A 20398-nucleotide genomic window follows, 5' to 3' on the forward strand; every position below is an offset into this window, starting at 1 on the left:
CCAGAGTGGCGGGAACAGGGACCAGGCTGGCGTGCAGGGTGAGGGGCTGGCTCTCCCGTCAGGTTCAGTGGAAGGAAGCCAGCGGCAGGTTTTCAGCAAAGGTGCAGTCCGACCTGTAGCATCCCTGTGCGGCGGGGTGGAGAGTGGGCTGCGTGCCAGGAGAGGAAGCAGGAGGCTGTGGCCCTCTTGTGGTCCAGGTGAGAGAGGGTGATGCCCCCTCGTGGGCAGCAGTGGCGGGGATGGAGACGGGTAAATCCGGAAGGGAGGTTGGAGAGAGAGCCAGTAGGGCTTGCTGGTTGGGAGGGTTGGGGGAAGGCAGCGCGGAGAAAACTGGATTTTTGGTTGGTACAGCTGGGTGGACCCTTGCATCATTTTCTAAAATTGGAGAAGTGGAGGAAGATGGGCCCGAGTTTCCTTGAGACACCTGCCGGGCATCCGTGAAGGGAGTTGGAAATTCAGTGTGGGGCTCAAGCAGAGTCAGGGCCGTGGGTGTGAATGTGGGCGGCAGCCGCTCGCTCTCCGATGAGATGCCCTGGGAGAGAGGAGGGAGATGAGGAGGGGCCGGGAGGGAGCGGAAGGGGGACCACGGAGGTGGGAGGGAAGCCCGAGATGGGCGTGGCTTGAGAGGGAGGGAGGGGCTGAGAAGCCAATGAACCGCTGGGCTTGGCCAGGTAGTCAAGGGCTTTCTCCGGAGAGGCGACCCGAAGAGGGTGGAGGAGAAAATGGGAGTCCGGGAAGTAGAGGTCGAACACAACTCTAAGCGTGGCCTGGAAGGGGTTGGAGGAGTGGGCACGGAGCTGGGGGGAGCTGGGGTCGGGACCACCACACCGGCGGCCAAGAGGCAGACAGACAGACCGGACGATCACAAGAGCAGAGAGAGAGAGCAGAGCTCCTGGGTGGGGGGCAAGGCCAGGTCCCAGTCCCTGGTTGGGACGGCTGGTCTGGGCTCGGCTGGGATGGGGTAGGGATAGTTCTTCCTCTGTCATAGGAGGGAGAGCAGATGGTGTGGGCAAAATGCGGGCGGGGTAATGATTTGAGGTAGAAAAATGGGGCCAGGATGGAGTCTGCCGAAGGCTTCTGGATCTCAGTGAGGGACGGGGAAGAGCCAGAAGCAGGGCGTGGGGTCGGGGGTGCCAGGGTTGCGGGTTGGAGAAGGAAAGACGCCCGAGGGAGTCCGCCTGGCAGGAAGCAAACTTAGCGGTGATGGGAGACAGGTAGAAGGGTCCCCAGACGGTGTCTTGTGCGAGGCCGGTGACTTTCTCCAGCGACATGCAGGTCCAGGCACGGAGCAGGCAGAGGGGAGACTGAACACGGTTGAGACTTGAGGGCGTCCGCGAAGGAGAGCTCAGTTCGCAGGCTGGGCCAGGGCTGGGCCGGGAGGGGAGTGAGGGCACCAGGGGCTAGTGGAAAAGAGGAGGGGAAATGGATTGGAGGTCTCCATGAGGTCAAAACTTCTGGAGTGTGGGTGCTAGAATTAGGGGAAACGGAGGAACAGGCAGATTGTCTCCTCATCTGCCGTGGCCTTGGGTCTCTGTTTCCTACAAGATGACAAGGGATGATAATATCGTAGTGCCCATCTCTCGGGGCTTGAACAGGCCCCATAAGGAGGAGAGTGTGCGGTTTTTCTGAGTTCCTCCTGTCATTGTATTTCCAGATCTGTTCACAAGTGCCCACAAGGACTGCCCCATGCCCCAGGGCACGGGTCCTCTGAACCCAGACTTGCCCTCCAGCCATCCCCCTGCTGTCGCTCCAGACCATGTCACTGGCAAGGTAACTGGTCACCCTTCATCCCCACCTATGCCCTGGTTCCCAGAGTGTCCCCTACAGCTCCCCACAGGGAGCTGAAATCTTTCCAATCTTCCCTTCCTGCCGCACTTGGCTGCTTCCTGTGGGATCAGAGCCCCCAAGGTTTGGTACTCAGTTGAATGAAGGTCTGGGTCACCCTGGGCATCCAGGACCTGGACCTGGGTTGTTTAGAAAAGAGAGTCCTGCCCTGGAGATTTTCCCACCCAAATTAACTCAGTCTTGCAGATAACAAGCCCCCCCACCCCCTACCACCAGCCCACCAGCCCTTAGCAGCCTGCATTGCCCTCTGGAGGGTAGAGTGCCATTCTTTTTTTTTCTTTTTCTTTAAGTTTATTTAAGTAATCTCTGCATCCAACGTGGGGCTCGAACTCATAACCCTGAGATCAAGAGCTGGGTGCTGGGTGACTGAGCCAGCCAAGCGCCCCCAAGGAGTGGCATTCTTAGTCTGGATGCATTAGGAAGAGCTTGCTGGGGGTCTCAAATCTTGCTGCATAGTTTCCACCCCCACCCCAGAGGTCGTGGCTTGAACCTACCTGTTGATATAATTATTATAATATATATATTTTTAGGGCATACACATGCTAAGTGTCATGCTGGGCACTTTGCATCATGTCATTTGCCTCACGACAACCCGTGAGGTAAATGGTAGTATCACCCCTTTACAGAGGAAGAAACTGACGTTCTGGGATGTTAAGGCATTCGGCTAAACATTCCCAGGTGCAAAGTACAGAGTCAAAACTCGAACCCCGGTCGGATCTAGGTCCTGCACTCGCTGCCTTGCTGGCAGAGCCACCATTGCCTGCCCCCCGCCCCCCGTCTTTCCCCGCACGGCAAGGGAAACCAGGGCACAACCCAGGGGTAGGCAGACCCCGACCTCGGAATACCAGAAGGCTGACCAACACCACCGCCCCGGGCTCCAGGACCTGCGCCTTCTGCTGGCACTGTGTGCCAGGCCCTGCCTGACCCTCTTTCTCCTCTCGTTTTAGGACAAACAGATGGATTTCTGTTGGGATCCTTGGCAGGTCAGTGCGTTTGCCCTTCCCCCGGTCCAGCCAGCCGCAGCTGACACCGTTGCCCCTCACTGTGCAGTGCCCAGCCTGAACACCCAGTCCTGCCGGCCCTGGGGGAGGGGGGCCCTGACGAGAACAGCGGGGTGGGATGGCCCTGTGGGGGTGGGCACAATCGCTCAGGGAGGATGCCTCGTGGGGATGGAAGTGGGGAGGAGGGTGCCCTCTGGCAGGTGCAGGGGGGATGTCATCTGGCACCTCTCTTCCCCGCAGAGGTGCTTCCAGACCACCAATGGCTACCTGTCTGATTCCAGGTCCTGCTCCAGCAACTACAATGTGGCGGCTCTAGCCACCTCGTCCCTTGTGGGTAGGCCCCGACTGCCCTCTCCTGCCTTGGAGTTAGCATGTCCCCCACCCCTGGACACTAGCCGTGGGGAGGGCAGGGCTGGGCCGCAGAGGGAAGGATCGCAGCCCCGCCCGAGTCACCATTTTCCAGATGCCACGCTCCGGGCCGGGTTCGGCCAGGGGTGGTGACTTGGTGCTCCTGACCCACCCCCCCCACCCCCGGCCGGGTTAAGTTGTTGGGGTCTCCCCGAAGCCCTGAGGAGCGGGCCCCGAGTCTTCAGATCTCTTCAGCAGATGCAGTCTGCCCGTCACCCCCGCCTTGGGTTGGGTTCCCTAGAAGCAGAGCCCCGGACGAGGATTGTGCGAGTGCTTTATTGAGGGGTAGTTCTCGAGGGCAGTGTGTAGGAGTGAGGGCAGCAGGGCCAGGGGAGGGAGCCCAGCAAAGAGGGGGCTGCACGAGAAACCGTTCTCGGCCTGATACCCCCGGGGAGCTCAGGAGCACAGACGAACCGCTCCCGGTGCTGGCGGCTGCTTGGATATTACTGCCCCCCGTTGGTCCCTTGTTGCCCCTGGGAAGGCTCTCCAGCCTCCAGGGCGGCTCTGGGTGAGGCCGCTCCCCTCAGCCAAGGGCAGGCTCTGGGGAGGGCTGCAGGCGGGAGGCAGTGGCAGCGGGGAGGTGGGCGCACAGGCCAGCACGGGGTCTGCCTCAGGTCGCCCAGAGCACACCTTCCAGGCCGTTCTCAGCGGGCCAGCCTCTTTGCTCACAGGTCTGTCCCACGTACCTCAGGCTCACGTCTCCTTAAATCCCTCACGGCCCTCACGGCCCTCCCTCCCTCCCTCCCTCCGTTTGCCTGGACGCTTTGCCACCTGAAACCCCTTCCCTCTGCAGGGGCCCTGTGGGGGCCTCTCGAACCACCTCCTGCAAAGACCTTCGCCGGTTGCCCGCACATCTAGCTTGGGGAGGGGGGGCTCCGCCTTCTTCCTCGCCTCCGTCCTCCCCATTTTCTCAGTCTTATGGCTCTGGTTTCCTTGGTGGATACCCCGTCTTGCTTAAATATTGCTGTTCCTTGCGTCTTGGCTCTGAGACCCCAGTGACTGTGTGCTCAGCCTTGGTTCAGAGAGATGCTGAATCATGCCTGACAGCCCTTTCTGTCAACTTCCACATCCAGCCAGTCTCCTCCTGAGAACCCCTCAGGCCACCCGCACCCCCCCCCCAACACTGTCCTGTCTCTTGCTTCCCTTCAGGTATCTGACAGAGCCTCATCTCCACCCTTGGCCCCTTCCCTAACTAGGATGCTCTTCCTAAACAGCAGATCTAACCTGTCACTCTCCTGCTCATTACCCTGCTGTGGCTCCCCATTGCTAGAAGGAAAATGTCAGAGTCCTCAGTCTAGCCCCTGAGGGGCTCTCCAGCCTCTTCCAGTCTTAGTGTTGCCCCACGTCTCACCCCTGGTAATCCTGGAATCATGCCAGATTCTTCCATGCCTTCCTTCCCATCTCATCTCTGAAATAGCCTCCAGTCTTGCCTTCTTCTGTCCAATGCACCTACAAACCTACCAACCTACCTGTAAGGCTCAAACCCCAGTCCACCTCTTCCAGGAAGCCTACCTGGTGTACGGCATCCCACGCAGGTCTCCCCTTCAGCAGAGCTGGCACTGGGCTTGGCACAGGGGACGCTCTCTGAGCACTTATTAATTAATGCATAAAGGGAGAGGGCCAGGTGGATCTCGAGTGGATCTTTGGGTGGATCTTCTGGGGCAGAAGGGTCTAAACCTGGTCAAAGGGAATGAAGGGTGTGGCAGGTCTGGGGAGGAAGCACCAAGTGGAGGGGAATATTGCCTGAAAGCAGGATGCTGGGGGGGGGGGGCAGTGCATGAGACCTCCACATGAGTGGGGAGCATCTAAGTGAGGTGGGGGGCCTTGGGGCTTGGGGCCCGTGGGGTACAGAGTGGGCAGGGGGACTTGCACAGATAGGTACAGGGCTTTGTGGGTATGAGGCTGTGAGGACGCGGGGCGCTGGGTGAGCCCAGATTGTAGGGCATAGGTCATTGGGTGGGCCTGAGGCACTGGGGGGCCCGGGGTAGCGGGGGTAGGGCCCTGAGCTGGGTTCTGTGTCAGAGCGGTCACCCAGCTGCCCTCCATGCCCCCAGGGGTGGTGCAGAGCATCAAGGACCACATCACGAAGCCCACGGCCATGGCGCGTGGCCGCGTGGCTCACCTCATCGAGTGGAAGGGCTGGCGTGCCCAGCGGTCAGGCTGGGAGCCATCCCCAGCTGAGGATGAGCATTACTGTTGCCTGCCAGACGAGCTGCGGGAAGCCCGCTTTGCTGCAGGTCAGAGGTTGGGGGCGGGGGAGCATGGGGAAGGGACCGTCGGGTCTCTGGTCCTTAGGGGACCGAGGGTCACCACGTGGGCAGTGTCTAGGCAGGGCAAAAAAAAAATGCCAGGGGGTGGACGGGGCATCAGGTGGACGCTCTGATCACCGGGGCCTGGATGGACAGCCAGCTCACTGCAGAGTGCCAATGTGGCCTGGCACCGAGGCCCTGCCCCCATCTTCTGCCATGTCCCTGCTGAGCTGAGTCCTGCTGTCCTCCGCCTCCCCCAGGGGTCGCCGAACAGTTTGCCATCACAGAGGCCACACTGAGCGCCTGGTCCTCGTTGGACAATGAGGAGCTTCACCCCGAGAACAGCCCTCAGGACATCGTCCAGCTACAGGGTACCTCCTGGGCCGGCGCTGGGCGGGGCGGGAGGAGCAGAGCAGGGCCTGGGTGCCTGCCCTGCCACCAAATGCACTGTGACCTCGGACAACCCCCCGCCCCCCTCCCCTCAGCCTTGGTTTCTGCGTCTGTCCAATGGGGCTGGGGATCCTTGCCCTGCCCACTGCCCAAGGAGAGCTCTAAGTGTAAAGGAGAGAAGAATAATAGTAATAATGCATCGTGGGGATTAAGTGATTACTGTGTTAAGTGCGTATTGTATTATCTCACTTAATCCTCACGACACCTCTACGAAATAGGTCCTGTTATTATCTCAGGGAAACCGAGGCACCAGGAAACTTGCCCTAGGTTACACAGCTAGAGGCATCAGAGCCAGGACCTGAACCTTAATCCCTAGCACAACCAACCAGTCTTCTAGAACCCCAGGTCACCCCCAGTTACTGCTTCAGCAGGGCTTGGTCCTGGGTGAAGCCTGCATACCAGCTACTTCATTTAATCCTTCCTCTGACAGCGAGGGGAGGGAAGGGAACGGAGGCCCGGGAAGAACACTGTCCCAATTTTCAGAGCGCAGGATACAGATTCGAGTCCAGGCGGCACGGCCTGCTTTTACCTCCTCCACTCATTCCACCACCCCTGGAACCCCCAGGGAGAAACAGGGGCTCAGAGAGGTTCAGTGACTTGCCCAGGGTTGCACAGCTCAGCAGTGACAAAACACTGGCCTTCACCTTCCCTCACACACCAGGAGAGGGTGAGGAGGGGGTCCGGGACTCCATTCCTCATGCCTCCTCCCCCTCCTGTTGGTTTTCCAGACCTAGAGAACGTCTACCTTCAGGACAGTCTTCTGAGCGGCCCCTCCCAGGATGACAGTCTTCTGGCCTTCTCTTCCCCTGGCCTCTCCCCCGATGGCTGGCCCTCACCCGATGAGCCCCCCATCACAGCTGCCGACCCCCAGCCCCCCAGCCCTGAACAGCAGCATCGGAGGCGGCTGCCTAGGGGCCCGGGGCCTGAGGGTGGGGCCCACCTGCAAGGCTCCCTCCCCTCGGTGGACAGCATCTCCCTCTCGGAGGAGGAGGACGAGGTGTTCTACAACTGAGGTGGGGGCTACATGGCTCAGAGCCTCCTCATACTGTGACCTTGCCTGGGGGGGGCAGCCCGGGCATATCAGGACGTCGGGGTCTGGGCTGGGCGACTCTTGACCCCTCAGGGCAGGCAGAGGGTGGGTGCAGAAGGGATGGGGGGGGGGGGTCAGCACTCCTTGTGGACCACTCTGTGCCTCCGTGGACCTGCCCCAGCAGTGGGAGCCATAATCCCCCTTCTCCCTTCTTTACTTGGCTCAGGTGGGCACCTTCCCCCGCAGGGTTTCTGTCATCAGTGGGCTCAAGGACTCTCAGCAGACACCAGGGCAAGCTGCCCAGAGGACCCTGCAGCTGGGCCCCCAGGCAGACAGACGCAGAAGGGCCTAGGAAACCCACTCGGAGTGGGACCTGGGGCCCCTGCCCTGACCCCGGGGCTCAGTCCTTCCCCCTCCCTCTGTGTTCGTGCCCCCCTCCCTCAGAGGTGGGACAGCCTCTCTGGTAGCTAAGTGTCTGTTCCTCAGCTCCCTTCTTGAGAATCTGTCTCTGGAGGGTCTGTTCATCCCTCACTCTCGGAACCTGCTCCCTGAACCCCTTCCCTGCACCCTGGAAGGTTCTCTGCAGACAATTAAAGTGGTGGATTCACCCAATGAACTTGGCCTGGTCTCTGGGGGAAGGTGTGTCCTTGGGCCCCTGGGATAAGGGGGTTTTAGAGGGATTCGGGGGGGGGGGCCCTATGCCCCCCCCCCCCCCCCCCCCCCCACCCGCCCCCAACAGGTGGTTCACCCACTGCCAGCCGGCCCGGAGAGGCCCCACGGGAGATGCCCAAGATTCTGCAGAGCACACAGGAGCCACACCCAGGGACGCTGCTTTATCAGCCCAGGCTCAGCCAAGGAGGAAGCTGGGGCTGGGGTGAGGGTAGCTGGACCACAGGGTTCTTCTTATTCGTGAGGACAAGCGTCATAAGACCTGGTGAGGGACCTGCTTTCCTGCTTATTTAGCAGCAGTGGGAGGCCAGGAACCCAGGCCTGCGATGCCCACGGGTGGCCACCAGGGGGCCCCCAAGAGCTCGCTCAGGGCCCGCACAGGTACGTCGACGCCCTTGGAGCTGAGGTGAGGGGGCCTGCAGCTCTGGGAATCGGCTTTATTTTTCTCAGGAGCCTCTGGTTGGGAGTCCTACAACCCCCAGAGGGCCTCTGTACCTGCCCTTGGTGACCGCATACACCCCTGTCTTCCTTGTAAATTTGGTGACTTTTCGATGAGCACCCACTGTCCGCTGGTTTTCTGCGGTCTCCATTTCTGCTCTGTCCAGGGTGGAACTTGTCCCTTAAGGCATATAGTGCTTGCGTCACCCAGGATGGACCATGGTGACCGTGGAGCCCTCTTTGGTGCTAGGTCAGAGCTGCCCGCTACACTGAGCAGTTGAGGTGTGCCGTGATGGGGGAAGAGAGGCAGGGTCCCTGCCCAACCTCCTTCACCAGGGCAGCTGAGGCGCCCTGTTTCGTCTTGCCAGGCTGGCTCACTTTGGGGCTGGTGGGTTTGTCAGGCTGGAAATTGCTTTCTTCAACTAGAACAGAGAAAGAGGGGTTGGGGGGAGGGAGGATGTAGAAGAGGCTGAGAGTGGGGGTTCCAGTATTACCTGACTCTGCTCGGGGTTGATTCTGGGGTGAACGTTGAAGCCAGTGCCCCCCGCCCCCCGCCACTGCACAGATGGAACCATTGAGGTCCAGAGAATGGCAAGACTGGCCACTGGCCACAAAACAGTGGCCAGCCACTCTGGGCCAAGAAGTGGGGCTCATCAGAATCCAGTGAGACCCCTCTAAATTTAGATGGGAGGATACTGGTGCCCCCCCTTGCCTCCCCAGCCTGCTAGGGCATGGCTCCTCTGCCTTGCTCCGCCCCTGGGACCCTCGTACCTCCACCCAAGACACGGAGCCTACAGCTCTGCCCCGGGACGTCACAGGCAGGGACTGAAGGTGCAGCAGCTCGAAGAGGTTGTGTGCCTGGAGGAGGGGTTGTTAGGAAACATTGGAGGACATGTGCTCGGCCCACCCCTCTAGCTTCAATCTCGCCCTGGCCTGGGGGCTGTGAGCTGAGGTGGAGCCCTGGCCAGGGCTCCGTCCCAGTGGTGCCCACCTGCCTGTCTCTGAGCCTGGGAAGGGTAGGGCGGCCGCGTGCATAGTGGTGGGTGGGAGACAGGACCTGGGCCTGCAATATCCACCATGACCACCAGAGGTCTCCAGAGTCCGCATAAGGGACCAAGGGCAAGGACGGGTTTATTTAAAGGGATCCAGGATCATCCAGCAGCACAGAGGAACTGAGGCCTCCCCCAGGCCCCCAGCCCCATGTGCCAGGCTCTGTTTTGCAGGGTGGGAGGGGATCAGCACTCAGAGTGATTAAGTAATGTGCCCAAGATCACATGAGGAGAATATGGTAGAGCCGAAACCGAGACCCACGTGTACCTTTATGCAAAGACACATTTTTAACTACTGTCTCTCTCCACCCAGAGGCTTCTGTTCCCCCAAGCTCTCCCTCTTCCCTTAGTCTTTGCGTCATCCCAAGAATCCTAGCAATAAAGGCTGGAGAGGACAAGGACTGCTGTGTCCATTCCGCAGATGAGGAAGCAGACCCAAGAGAAGGAGACGGAGCGTGCCAAGAAAGCTGGAGCCTAAGTTCCCCTCTTGGGCTCTTTCCCTCTACCCCACAGTCCTTGTCGGCCCGCATGCCCACATGCCCGCATGCCCCAACCCTCCCCACTGTCTCCCACTACCTGGTGCAGGGAGGTCTCCGGAGACAGCTGCAGGGTCACTGGCTCCACGGGACAGCCCCCAGCCAAGATGTCCTGGAGACATTGCTGGGGATGGTGGAAAAATCATGGGGGGCCTGGGCCAGCCACCCCTTCCTCCAGGCCGGCCCCCTAGAACCACCTTTCCCAGAGGCCCCCTCCCCTCACTACCCTGCTGACCACTCCCCATCCTGTACCCACCTGGTGTCCTGGAGCCCAGGAAGGTGGCTCAGCCTGGAGTGCCCGCACCAGGTGGGCCCTTTCCATGGTGCCCACCAGTATCTGGGACTCTGCACAAGTGGAGAGGGAGAGAGCCACATCAGGAAGAAGAAACTTACATTTGCTGGGCACCGACTGTGTGCCAAGAACTGTACTGGGTGTTCTCGTGTCTCTCAGGAACCTACAGCAGCCTATGGGTCAGGAACTATTACCACTCATCTTACAGAAGAGGAAGCTGAGGCTCAGAGAAACAGAGAGGCTGATTGTCTTGCCCAAGGTCACTCAGCTTTTGATGTGGAGGCCTGGTAGTTGAGGGCAGCTGGGTGAGGCTGCCAGGGGGCCGGGAGGTTACCTGCCCACCCTGACCGCCCCTGTGGCGGGGCCTCAAGGCAAGAGCAGGTTTGGGAGAACTAGCGTGAAGATATCTGTGCATCACGGCCGGGCTTTGCCCCTCATTTCCCACAGGAAATGCACCGTGTGCTGAGGGCTTGGCAAGCCTCACTCCAGGCCATGACTGGAGCGGGCCCAGGTTTGAGGGGGCAGTCCTGGTAGTCTTCCTTCTTGCCAAGCAAAATTAAAACTTTACAGCTAGAAAAAACAAAAACAAAAAAACTTTACCACCAGAAAAACAAAAAACAAAAAACTTAACAACTAGAAAAAAAAAAAACAAAAAACCTTTACAACTAAATAGGTAAATACTCTCCCTTTAAACAACAACAACAATAAATAGCAACAACAGTAACAACTAAAGCTGTGTCTTAGGTGAGCGCCAGGGTCCCACAACCTGCGCCTGTGGCTCTAAGGGTAGAAGTGGAGTTTGTCTTGGAGGCCAGTTCTGTCTGTGTTCCAGGAGGTGAAGCCTCTTCGGGGAGTCAGACATATGCAAGTATTTTCAAACGGGGTATTTGGTGTATTCTGTGGGATGTTAAAAGTATCCCAGTTTGAGTGGGGAGAGGGCCTGGCATTTGGGGTGAGAACCTCCGACAACTCCATATTGCATTGGTCCCTATTTTCCAGGTCGGGAAACTGCAATTCTTAGAGCTTGAGGGGTTTGTCCAGGCTTCTGTTGCTCATAAATGACTTCATGGTCTCTTGGGGTGGGTATGGGGGTGACCCATACAGTTGTGCAGGTTGCTTCCTGAACAAGGCACCTGCTGCAAGGATGAGTGGGCATCAAAATCCAGCTGTGCTATGCTTGCCAAGTGTGTACCTTGCCTTGTTTGCACATACGGGCTGGCGGTGGCCCGAGTGGACATAGCTGCCTCCCCCCCGGCATGTCTTTCCCACCCTTACTGTACTTGTCCCAGTGGGAAATGATGCTCTAGCTAGATCCTTCCCCAAGATTCAGCTCGTGTGTCTTTTAACAAAGGTGCCCATCCATTTTCCTCCAAAGAGATGTCTTTCTCATGGCAAAGGGTTTCAAGAGAGGTGACTAAGCCGGGGAATGCTTGAAGGGGAGACCCTGGTAGTGTTCCCATCGTTTTATCCCCACTCCCAAGCACACGAGGACTGGTTTCTAAAATTCCTAAAGGTATCCACAGAGTGCCTTACAAGCCCCCTCTCGTCTCTCATTTAAACATGTCAACCACCCCAAGTAGGGCGGTTGCTATCTCCATTTTACCAGCGAGGAAACCGAGGCTCAAAGAGGTGAAGTGACCCACCTGAGGTCACACAGTTGTAGAGAGAAGATTCAGATTCAGGTGCCTGACAGGTCCCATGCCCTGCTTTCCCTTTCCTGGACCTGAGCCTCCAAGGCTGAAGAGAAAGGTCGAGGGAATGTCCCCTCCCCACCCGCGCTCCCCCCTTCCTGCCGGGCACCTGTGCTTTCCACCAGGAGGTACTTGGCCATGTCCGTGGAGGTCACGACCTTGACCACTTCCTCCAGCGGTGTGTCCTTGGCCACCGTGGTGATGGTAGTGTTCATGAAGTGCTCCACAGTCACACGGTGAGAGCTGAAGGCAGAAGGGCGCTCCCTTCAGGTCCCAGAGTGGCAGGATATCCAGACCCCAGGACGAGGCAGGGGTACCTGGTTCTTGGCTGTGGGCAGGCGCTGAGACATCCCTAGGATGAGCACCTAGGGTGGGGAGGAACTTGGCAGAACCCCAAGGTGGGGAGGAACTTGGGGACCGGCTCACCTACGGCCTGACTCTGGATTCCTAGCTCTCAAACCCCTGTCTCCCCGCCCAGACTGTCTCTGCTTCGGTCTGTTTTACTCGGAAGCCTTCCCTGAAAAATTTCATTTGAAGGAAAGTTTTGTGGCAAAATGAAAAAAAGGCTTTAAAGTTTGAAAATCATTGGAGTAGCCACCCCCGTTTTACAGATGGGGAAACTGAGGTCCGGAGCAAGGTGGCAGCTTGCACATGTTGGGAGCTGGGCCTTGGGTCTCAGAGACTCTCAGTCCTGCTTCTCTGGGAACAGAGGCTGCCAAGTGAGGACCTCAAAGCCTGATTCCAGCCCCCTGTGTCCCAGTCAGGACAGCAGAGCAGGAGTGGGAGGGAGGAGGGGACCTCCCAGATCTGGCGCCGATTCTCTGTGGGACGCGAGCAAGACAAGGCATCTCTCTGAGCGCCAGTTTCCAGCAAATTGGCAATCTCTGTCCTACCGTCATGAGGACAGACTGATGGCTAATGAGACGCAGAGGCCCAGGAGGCCAAGGACTTGCCCAAGGTCATGCAGGGAGCTGGAGAGAGTGGGGACGAGGTGGCTGTGTGTTGGCCTCTTCCATACCACCCAGGTCCAAGGTCAGCCACAGTGAGGGTTTTGTGGGGTTTTTTTTTGGAGGTGGGGCCTCAGCCCAGCCCACCCAGACCCATCACCCCCATCAGCCAGCCCAAAGTGGGCACCTCTCACCTGATTTTCCGACCTCGGATCCACGGAAGGTATGGCAGCTTCTTGACAATGATGGTGCCGTCATAGAAGGAGGGCTGGAAGCTCTGGGCGATGGCGTTCGCTGCCAGCACGGCCATCAACACCGGCAACGCGTGCACTATCTGGCCGGTCAGCTCGAAGGCCAGCAGCGCCGTGGAGATGGTGTGGGTCACAGCCCCTGAGAAGGCCGCAGCCCCTGCAGGGGGCAGACCCAGGGCGGGGCGGCTCAGGCCAGGGGCCAGCCTCGTGCAGAGCGCAGAGCCACCCGGGGCTAAGGCCACGTGCTAGACGGCAGCTGTCCAGAGGCCACACGCTGGAGGTGCCCCGGTGGCTGGGCTCGGTGAGGGGGAGCGTGGTAAGGGAGAGTGTGGGGCACCAGGGACAGGACGGGAGCCAGAGAGAGTCACGGGGACTCTCGGGGGAGGGGGCTCACGGGGAGGCGCAGTGACCGCCCCATGCCCCGCAGAACCACCGGCTGACCCCCCAGGTCCAGCCCAGCTCCGTCATGTCTCCCCGCCCAGGGCGGACTCAGCGCACTCACCTGCCAGGGCGTACCCTCCAGGCATAATGGGGTTGGTGACCCCTCCGGCTACGATGCCCTCAGGGAAGGCAACAGCCAGGGCCTCCCCGATGAGGCGCCCGATGGCAGCTCCTGGCCACAGACAGCAGGGGGAGGGGGAGCCAGGCTGACCCGGCTCCCACAGCCCTCCGTTCCTGGGGACCAACCTCAGTACCCTCGGAGGAGGGAGGGGAGGGGCCAAGAGCCACAGCCCTGCCCCAGTAACCCTGAACCTCTCAGACCCTCAGAACCCCAGACTCACCGAAGATGAATATGGGCATGAAGTAGCCGGCAGGCATGGGGATTGTGGTGGCCAGAATCAGCATCCAGAACTGTGGGCGGTGGGAACCCAGCAGGGCAGAGGTCAGGGGCAACCGGACAGGAGTGGGCGAGAAGAGGGAATGGATGGGGGCACAGGGGAGTGTCCCGGGGGGAAGGGGGTCGCGCGGGCACGCGCCCATCGCCGGTGTCTGGTGTTGACCAGGAAGGCGCTGACCGAGGGCAGGAAACCCGTCCTGACAAAGTGCCTACTGTGTGCCTGGCACCGTGCCGAGGGCTTTCCTCTCTTCCTTCTCAACCTTCCCTCCGAGGCCGACACAGCAACCGTTTTAAAGACGAGGCAACCGAGGCTCAGAGAACTGAAGCCACTTGGCCAGGGCCGCACAGCTGGCGGGAGTCAGATCAGGCGGGCCGGGCGGAAGAGGCCCAGGCCACGGACAAGCATCCCCCTCCCAGGCTGGTCTCCACTCTGTGCGCTCCCCTGGGGGCCCCCTGGCACCCACCTTCATAACCAGGAAGAAGGCGAGGGTCCCAAAGATGGTGAACCGTGGGTGGTACCACTCGAACCACAGGTTCTGGGGGTCGAGCTCCTCAGGCCAGGGTGGGGATGAGTTCCGGGTCATCAGCGCCCATGAGTTGTTGTCGAACAGTGACTCCAGATGCTGCTTCATGGACAGCTGGTGCGGGGGACAGGTCGGTGAGGGGGCTGGGGGGCCCCTTCCTGCCACCCCCCCTGCCCTGCCCCTGCCCCGAGTCTTCCTCTGCCCTGTCCCGCCTCGGGAAGGGCTCCGACGTCCCAGAGCTGCGGTGTCCTCGTCTGGAACTCGAGGATGACCCACAGGCTTCCCCTTACGGGTGTGGTGGGGATTATGCGAGATGACGGGCACAAAGTGGGTGACGGATGGCGGGGCGTTCCCAGCCCTGCACCCCTTACCCGAGAAGCGATGAAGCGGCCCACGCCAGGGGGGTAGGTGATGGAAGCAAGAACCAAGGCGGCCAGGGCGGAATACAGAGGCTTGCTGTGGGGTGGGGGTGGAGGGGGCGGGTAAGCTCCAGTGCTGGCCCCCCTCTTCCCTCACCCCCCCGGAAGGGGAAAAGGACAAGAGCGGGCCCCACCACCACCCTGGGGGCCGGATCCACTCCAGGGGAGGAACCCTGTGGGGGTCAGCCCCACCCCGCCCAGACGGAGTTCCCATCAGGCCACGGGGCCACGCGTGGCAGGCCTGGGGCAGAGGAGGCCGACTCTGAGATGCCAATGCCAGGGGGCGGGCAAGGTTTGGGGAGGAGAGGGGCTCAGTTAGCCCTTCCGGCTCCATGGGAAAGTGAGGGGTGCAAACTCAGTGACAGAGTGAGGGGTTGGTAGCCCAGCAAGCTGGGGGTGGTGGAGGGGTGGCTGAGGGGACCCGGAGAGGGGATGTTAGGAGGGAACCAGGGCTCCATAAGTGGCGTGTGGGCTAGGAAGGTTTGGGGGGCTCTGTAGGAGGACGACAGTACAGAGGGCAGGGCTCTCTATAAAATAGATCAGGAGGCTGAGAGTAGGGGCCAGGGGGTTGTTCCCCCTGAGAGGTCCCCAGTCCCTGTCCAGAGCCTACCTGGTGGCCAGCAGTTTGGAGGTGACCCGGTTGGTCTTGACAAAACCAAGGAATGTTCGCTGACAGAAGAGGTAAGCGCAGCTCAGGATACCGCAGATGGCCCTGGGGAGGGGAGGGGAGTTCTGGAGCCCCAGCCCGGAAACAGGGTGGCAGTTCAGGCCTGGGGGGGGGGGGGGGAGGCCCCCAGTGGGGGGCACTCACTCACCCCAGGGCCACAAAAAAGAAGATCTCTGGCAGGTCGAAGGGGACATCCACCCTGAAATTGGTCTTGTAGAGGGAGGTGATGGTCTCTGGGGAAGGAGGGGAATGATCAGGGACCACGCTCCTACCCCAGCCAAACCCCAGTCCCAGCCTCAACAAACAGGCGTGGGGGTCGTGCCAAGTCCTGCCCCCACGAAGTACCCTTTCCTGGCATTCAAGGCCCCAACAACCAGCCTTTGCCTCTTTGCTCACTGTGCCGTCTTGTACTCTCAGGGCCCCCATCCTTCATGCCCAGTACAGGTCAGGAAGGAGAGGGGAGAGGGAGAAAAGAGGGAAAGAGGGGAGGGGGGGGAAGGGACGAGGAGGGAGCCGGGCCTGGGGTCAGGTGGTCTGATGGGGACTCACCCTGCTCGCTGTTGAAGACTGCCAGGAGGCGGAACATGAAGGCCCCGCAGGTGGCAGCGAAGAAGCCCCTCCAGTAATCCCAGACAGAGAAGTGGGAAGACATGACCTCGATGCTGAACAGGACGCCTGAAGGTGATGCTGAGCTTAGAGCCCCACCCCCACCCATCCCAGCACCCTGACCCCGCCCGTCCTGCTCTCCTCTCTCCTCCAGGCCTGCCGTCTCTCTTCCGTCCTGACCTGAGGTGAGGGAGGGCAGGCAGGAGCCCAGGGAAGACGCCTGTGTGTGCCCTCCCGGGCCATCTCAATCCCTCCAATAGCCCTAGGGGGTGGGGCCATTATGGTCCCCATTTTATAGACAAGGAGGTGAGTCTCAGAGGGCTGACCCCACCAGCCCAGGGTCACGCAGGGAAGCTGGATTTCAAACCCGGGTCTGCCTGGCGTAACCCTGAAGTGTCTCAATAAACACGTCCACCCCACCCAGGGGTGGCCGTGCCCTCAAAAGTCTGCTGTAAGAACCAAGATCTCAGCTGGCCCCCATCCCTCCTGCAGGTCCCTCAGCTGGACACAGGAGTGAACGGATCAGTCCACAGCGGTAGGGGACAGGAGCGGTGTGTGGGGGCCCCGGGGTGCAGGGAGGGGTGCGAGGGAGGGTCTCACCGCTGAAGGGCGCTGCAAACACTGTGGCCACACCCACCGCGGCCGCTGCCACCAGCATCTCGTTCTGCTTGCTCTTGTTCTGTGCGAGAAGGGATGGGGGGGGGGGATCCGGGGCTCAGAGTCAGCCCCCACCCTCCCCTCCTTCTCGTCCCTCCAAGGACGGCCCTCCCTGACTCCCTTACCTCAGGCTCCCCAATGGCCTTGGTGTGCACACGGCCCAGGTAGGCAGCGATCATCACAGACAGGTGCACGAGGGGGCCCGGGGGGGGGGGGGGGGGGGGGGGCGTGGGCACAGGGGCGGGGCTTGCCCCTGGTGGGGGGCGTGTCAGAGTCCTAGCCCCTCCCCCTCGGGGCCCAGGGTTAGGGGGAGGGGGCTCAGAGAGAGCCTCATCCAGGCCCGCATGGATACCCGTCCACACCCTTCTTCGTTTCCCCGGTTCTTTTGTCACACGCTGGGGACCCAGCCCGTCTCCTCCCCAAGACTGAGCCCCCGAAGGCAGGCATCGGCCTGAGTCCCCGCTGACCCGGCTTCTGTGGGGCCCTGGGGGAGAAAGGCAGAGGGGGCGGGGCGGGGTGGGAATGCTCTGCCCATACCACTTTGCCCAGGAAAAGGGTGCTGCCAGTGGCCAGGGTGCAGGTAAGGCCCACGACCTTGGCCCCGAAGTTCTTAATATCCAGGTAGTCCTCCAACACCACGCCTGACAGAACAGTCTTCAGCTCTGGGATTCCAGAACCTTGGCAGGGGATGGACAGGGGGGCAAGAGGAGGCACAGTCTCCAGATTAGACTCAACACTTCACCCTGCGCAAAATGTTCCACACCGTGAACCTGTCGGGTCCTCCAAAACCCTGAGCTGGGATGTGCAAATTCATTTGCAGAGGTGAGGGCCAGAGAGGGGGACGTGAGCTGCCCGTGTCGTTCCCGCTGAGCCTGGCAGACAGCTCTGGCAAGGTGGGGGGAATCCAGGACAAGAAGCTCAGGCCACCCGCGGATGTGCCCCTGGAGCTCCCCAGCGCTGGCCTGGAGCTGGAGGCAGAGCTGAGAGGCCCTGGGGGGGCTGTGCCCCTCCTCCCTGGGGAACCCGCCCCAGGGCTCCCCGTCACCACCCAGAAGAGCCCTAAGAAAGGATGCAGAGCCAGCAGTGAGCCAAGAGTCCAGATCTGGCCTTCTCGCTGTGTGACTCTGGGGCAGTGACACGACTCCCCTGAGCCTGGCCTCCCTGGCTGTGAAATGGGGTCACTGCTTCTTGCCTCCCCCCATCAGAAGCCGCGAGGGACAGGAAAAGGCTTTGGCACGAGGCTCCGCGGTACAAAGCACACAGGCAAATGGCTCACCTCCAGAGAAGGGTGTGATGCTCTGGCTGAAGCCAGAGGAGAAGGAGACCAGGGCCACAGGGTACACAGTCCAGGAGAGATACCGGAGCAGGTGGCTGTCCCCAATCTCCCGGTAGAGCCACTTGTGTGCTGGGGACACCCGGGAGTCAGGGAGCCATCACAGCCCTCGGGTGTCCCCCGACCAGGAAGTGGAGGCTCAAAGAGGGGAGGCCCGGGACCACCCAGGGAGCAGCAGATCCCCAAATGGAGGGAGACGTAGGACCCCGGGTCTATATTCCAGTGTCGCCGCTCCCTAGCTGAGTGACCTTGGGCAAGTGACTTAACCTCTGTGAGCCTCTGCTTCCCCGTCTGTCAGATGGGCTAGCAGTGGGACTTCCCTCCCAGGGTCATTGTGAGAAAGCTCTCAGATGATGGCCGGGACATGTGCGTAGCAGGTGCTCAGGAGAGCCCCTGAGCAAGTCCACCGGAGGGGTGTTAGAACCTTCCTGCCCCCTTATCCCGGTTCCTGGGAGATCTCAGGGTGCAGAGAGCCTGCTGAGGCATGGGAAAAGAAAGGTCTGGTAGCCTGAGCAAGTGCCCTCGCCCGGAGCTACTGAGCCGAGAGCAAGGAGGGAGGGAGGAGAAGAAACAGGGGCAGCAAGAACAGGTGGGCAGAAGCTCGGAGGACGAAGGGCTCTTGGGCACACGTGGGCCTCTCTTGCTCATCGTGCAGATGAGGAGACTGAGGCCCATAGAGAGGCAGGAGCCTGCCCAGGGTTGCACAGCACATCAAGAGCAGCGCCTGCACAGACCCAGGCCTCCTCCCTACCCGGAGCCTTCCTCCACCCGCGATGCACCTGGCGGCCCATGTGGCATCCCGAGAGCGTGCGTGGAAGCCTGTGTCCAGAGCAGGAGTGCGTGCCAGGGAGGGGTTACCTCTGACCACGCGCCCGATAGCGAAGTTCATGGCGTAGCTGATCAGGGCCATGAGCACCCCGAGGGTCATCAGGAAGTACCAGTCCTCCCCGACGCGGAACAGCTTCTGCTTCAGCCACTCCAGGGCCCCTGGGGCAGGGGCACTGGGTCATAGCCCGGGACAGGGGTGGGGCAAGCACGGCCCCTTCCCTGGAGGCCTGCTCAGGCTCAGGGCAGGGAGGCCAGGGGCAGTGTGGGGCTGGGGCCACGTGGTCAAGCCCAGGGTAGCCCAGAAGGGGGTCTGCACACGAGGGGCAGAGCAGGAACTTGGACAAGTGAAGGTGGCCGCACGGTGGGCCCTGGCGGGGTACAGAGGCCTGGCACCCTCCCACCCACCCCCCACCCACACTGGACACTCATGGAAGAATGATGGAGCGGCAGGGGGTGGGGAGCGTGTGCTGAGAGCCACAGCCTTCTCCAGTGTCTCCGCAGGGCCCACAGCTTCCAGAACACAAGGGGCTAGCAGGGCCCCTCCATGTCTCCAGACCCGTGGGGCCATCCTACAGGCCGCACCGGTGTCAGACCAGGCAGCACCCACTGGGCCCGGAGCAAAGCCCCCAGTATAGCCATCGGGCCTTGGGACCTGCTCTCCCCAAAGGCAGACAGCAGACATCTAGCACGTCTGACCCACGGGCAAAGGGACAGGCAGACAGATCCCTTCCCTCCCGGCCGCCCAGTGATTGTGGGCACATCAAGGCAGGGCAGCTCTTGGACTTCAAGGTGGGTGGGGGAGGTGGGGTCTGGGTAGGTAAGGGTGATGTCCTGAGGGGTCTTCGACAGGGAGAGGAAGGGACCTAGCTCTCACCTCGAATGCCTCTGCGGATGCGGGGACACGGGCCCCATAGCTCCTGAAGAGTCACAGGGCTCCCCGAGGAGCCCTCACGCAGCCCTACCAGCTCTTCCATCGGGTCCCTGAGCAGACAGACAGACAGACAGACCCTTGGTAAGCTGCTCCAGTGGCTTTGCCCTGCCGCTTGGCCCTTCCAATGCCCCTACTTCCCAGATAAAAAGGAGAAGCGTTTTCCTGTTTGCATGCGTGTGCATGTGCGTGTGTGTGTGTGTGTGAAGTTACCAGGAGGGGACATAGGTCTGCTGTGCCCTCATCACTAAGGGGGCGCCACCGAGGGTGCGGGGTGGGGACCGGGGTTCCTAACTGTGCCCTCTGTGTCCAGTGGCATGTTGATCAAGGCAGGACCCCAAGCCTCAGAACTCCCTTCCCCTGCTTGGACACAGCTCCTGCTTGGCTCCTTCCACTGCTCAGAGCAATCTCCTTGCCCCGCGGAGTCACTCTGTGGGGTCCCCAGGGGCTGCTCTGACTCCCCCCGCCCATCCCTGAGCCCCCCTCTCCTCTGCTCAGGCCACAGAGGCAGGTAAACCGCAGGTGCTGAAGGAAAGCCCGTGAGGATTGAAACGAGGTGCTGGCCCCCTGCCCCCCAGCCTCCTGCCCCAGCCCGACCTGCCCTGGCCCAGCTTCCACCCAACCCAGGCCCCGGCTCCACACCCAGCAGCCCCTCACCTCTGTCCGTTGGCCCTGCTGCGGCCCCAGCCAGCCCTCCTCTAACAGAGACACCTCTGCCTGCAGCCCAGATGCACCTGAGCAG

The 20398-nt window shown here is 61.0% G+C and overlaps 2 protein-coding genes across 2 annotated transcripts; one reads left to right on the forward strand and one right to left on the reverse strand.

The window, feature by feature from the left end:
* Nucleotides 1-239: 239 nt before the first annotated feature.
* On the forward strand, nt 240-7598 carry FAM131C (family with sequence similarity 131 member C). Its single transcript, XM_049618917.1, has 7 exons — nt 240-249; nt 1631-1770; nt 2793-2828; nt 3087-3180; nt 5309-5491; nt 5764-5874; nt 6682-7598. Exons 1-7 carry the CDS (start codon nt 240-242, stop codon nt 6963-6965), a joined length of 858 nt encoding a protein of 285 aa, XP_049474874.1. The 3' UTR covers nt 6966-7598.
* Nucleotides 7599-7786: 188 nt separating this feature from the next.
* On the reverse strand, nt 7787-19821 carry CLCNKA (chloride voltage-gated channel Ka). The gene is made up of 19 exons (XM_049618012.1): nt 19603-19821; nt 18759-18887; nt 17844-17972; nt 17106-17244; nt 16693-16771; nt 16511-16589; nt 15854-15979; nt 15453-15537; nt 15248-15349; nt 14590-14674; nt 14159-14332; nt 13639-13708; nt 13359-13469; nt 12800-13013; nt 11768-11901; nt 9932-10020; nt 9716-9799; nt 8862-8948; nt 7787-8512 (listed from the first exon to the last, which is right to left on the reverse strand). Exons 1-19 carry the CDS (start codon nt 19700-19702, stop codon nt 8465-8467), a joined length of 2064 nt encoding a protein of 687 aa, XP_049473969.1. The 5' UTR covers nt 19703-19821; the 3' UTR covers nt 7787-8464.
* Nucleotides 19822-20398: the final 577 nt, after the last annotated feature.

The sequence above is a fragment of the Panthera uncia genome (genome assembly GCF_023721935.1).
Source record: "Panthera uncia isolate 11264 chromosome C1 unlocalized genomic scaffold, Puncia_PCG_1.0 HiC_scaffold_4, whole genome shotgun sequence".
Lineage (NCBI taxonomy): Eukaryota > Metazoa > Chordata > Mammalia > Carnivora > Felidae > Panthera > Panthera uncia.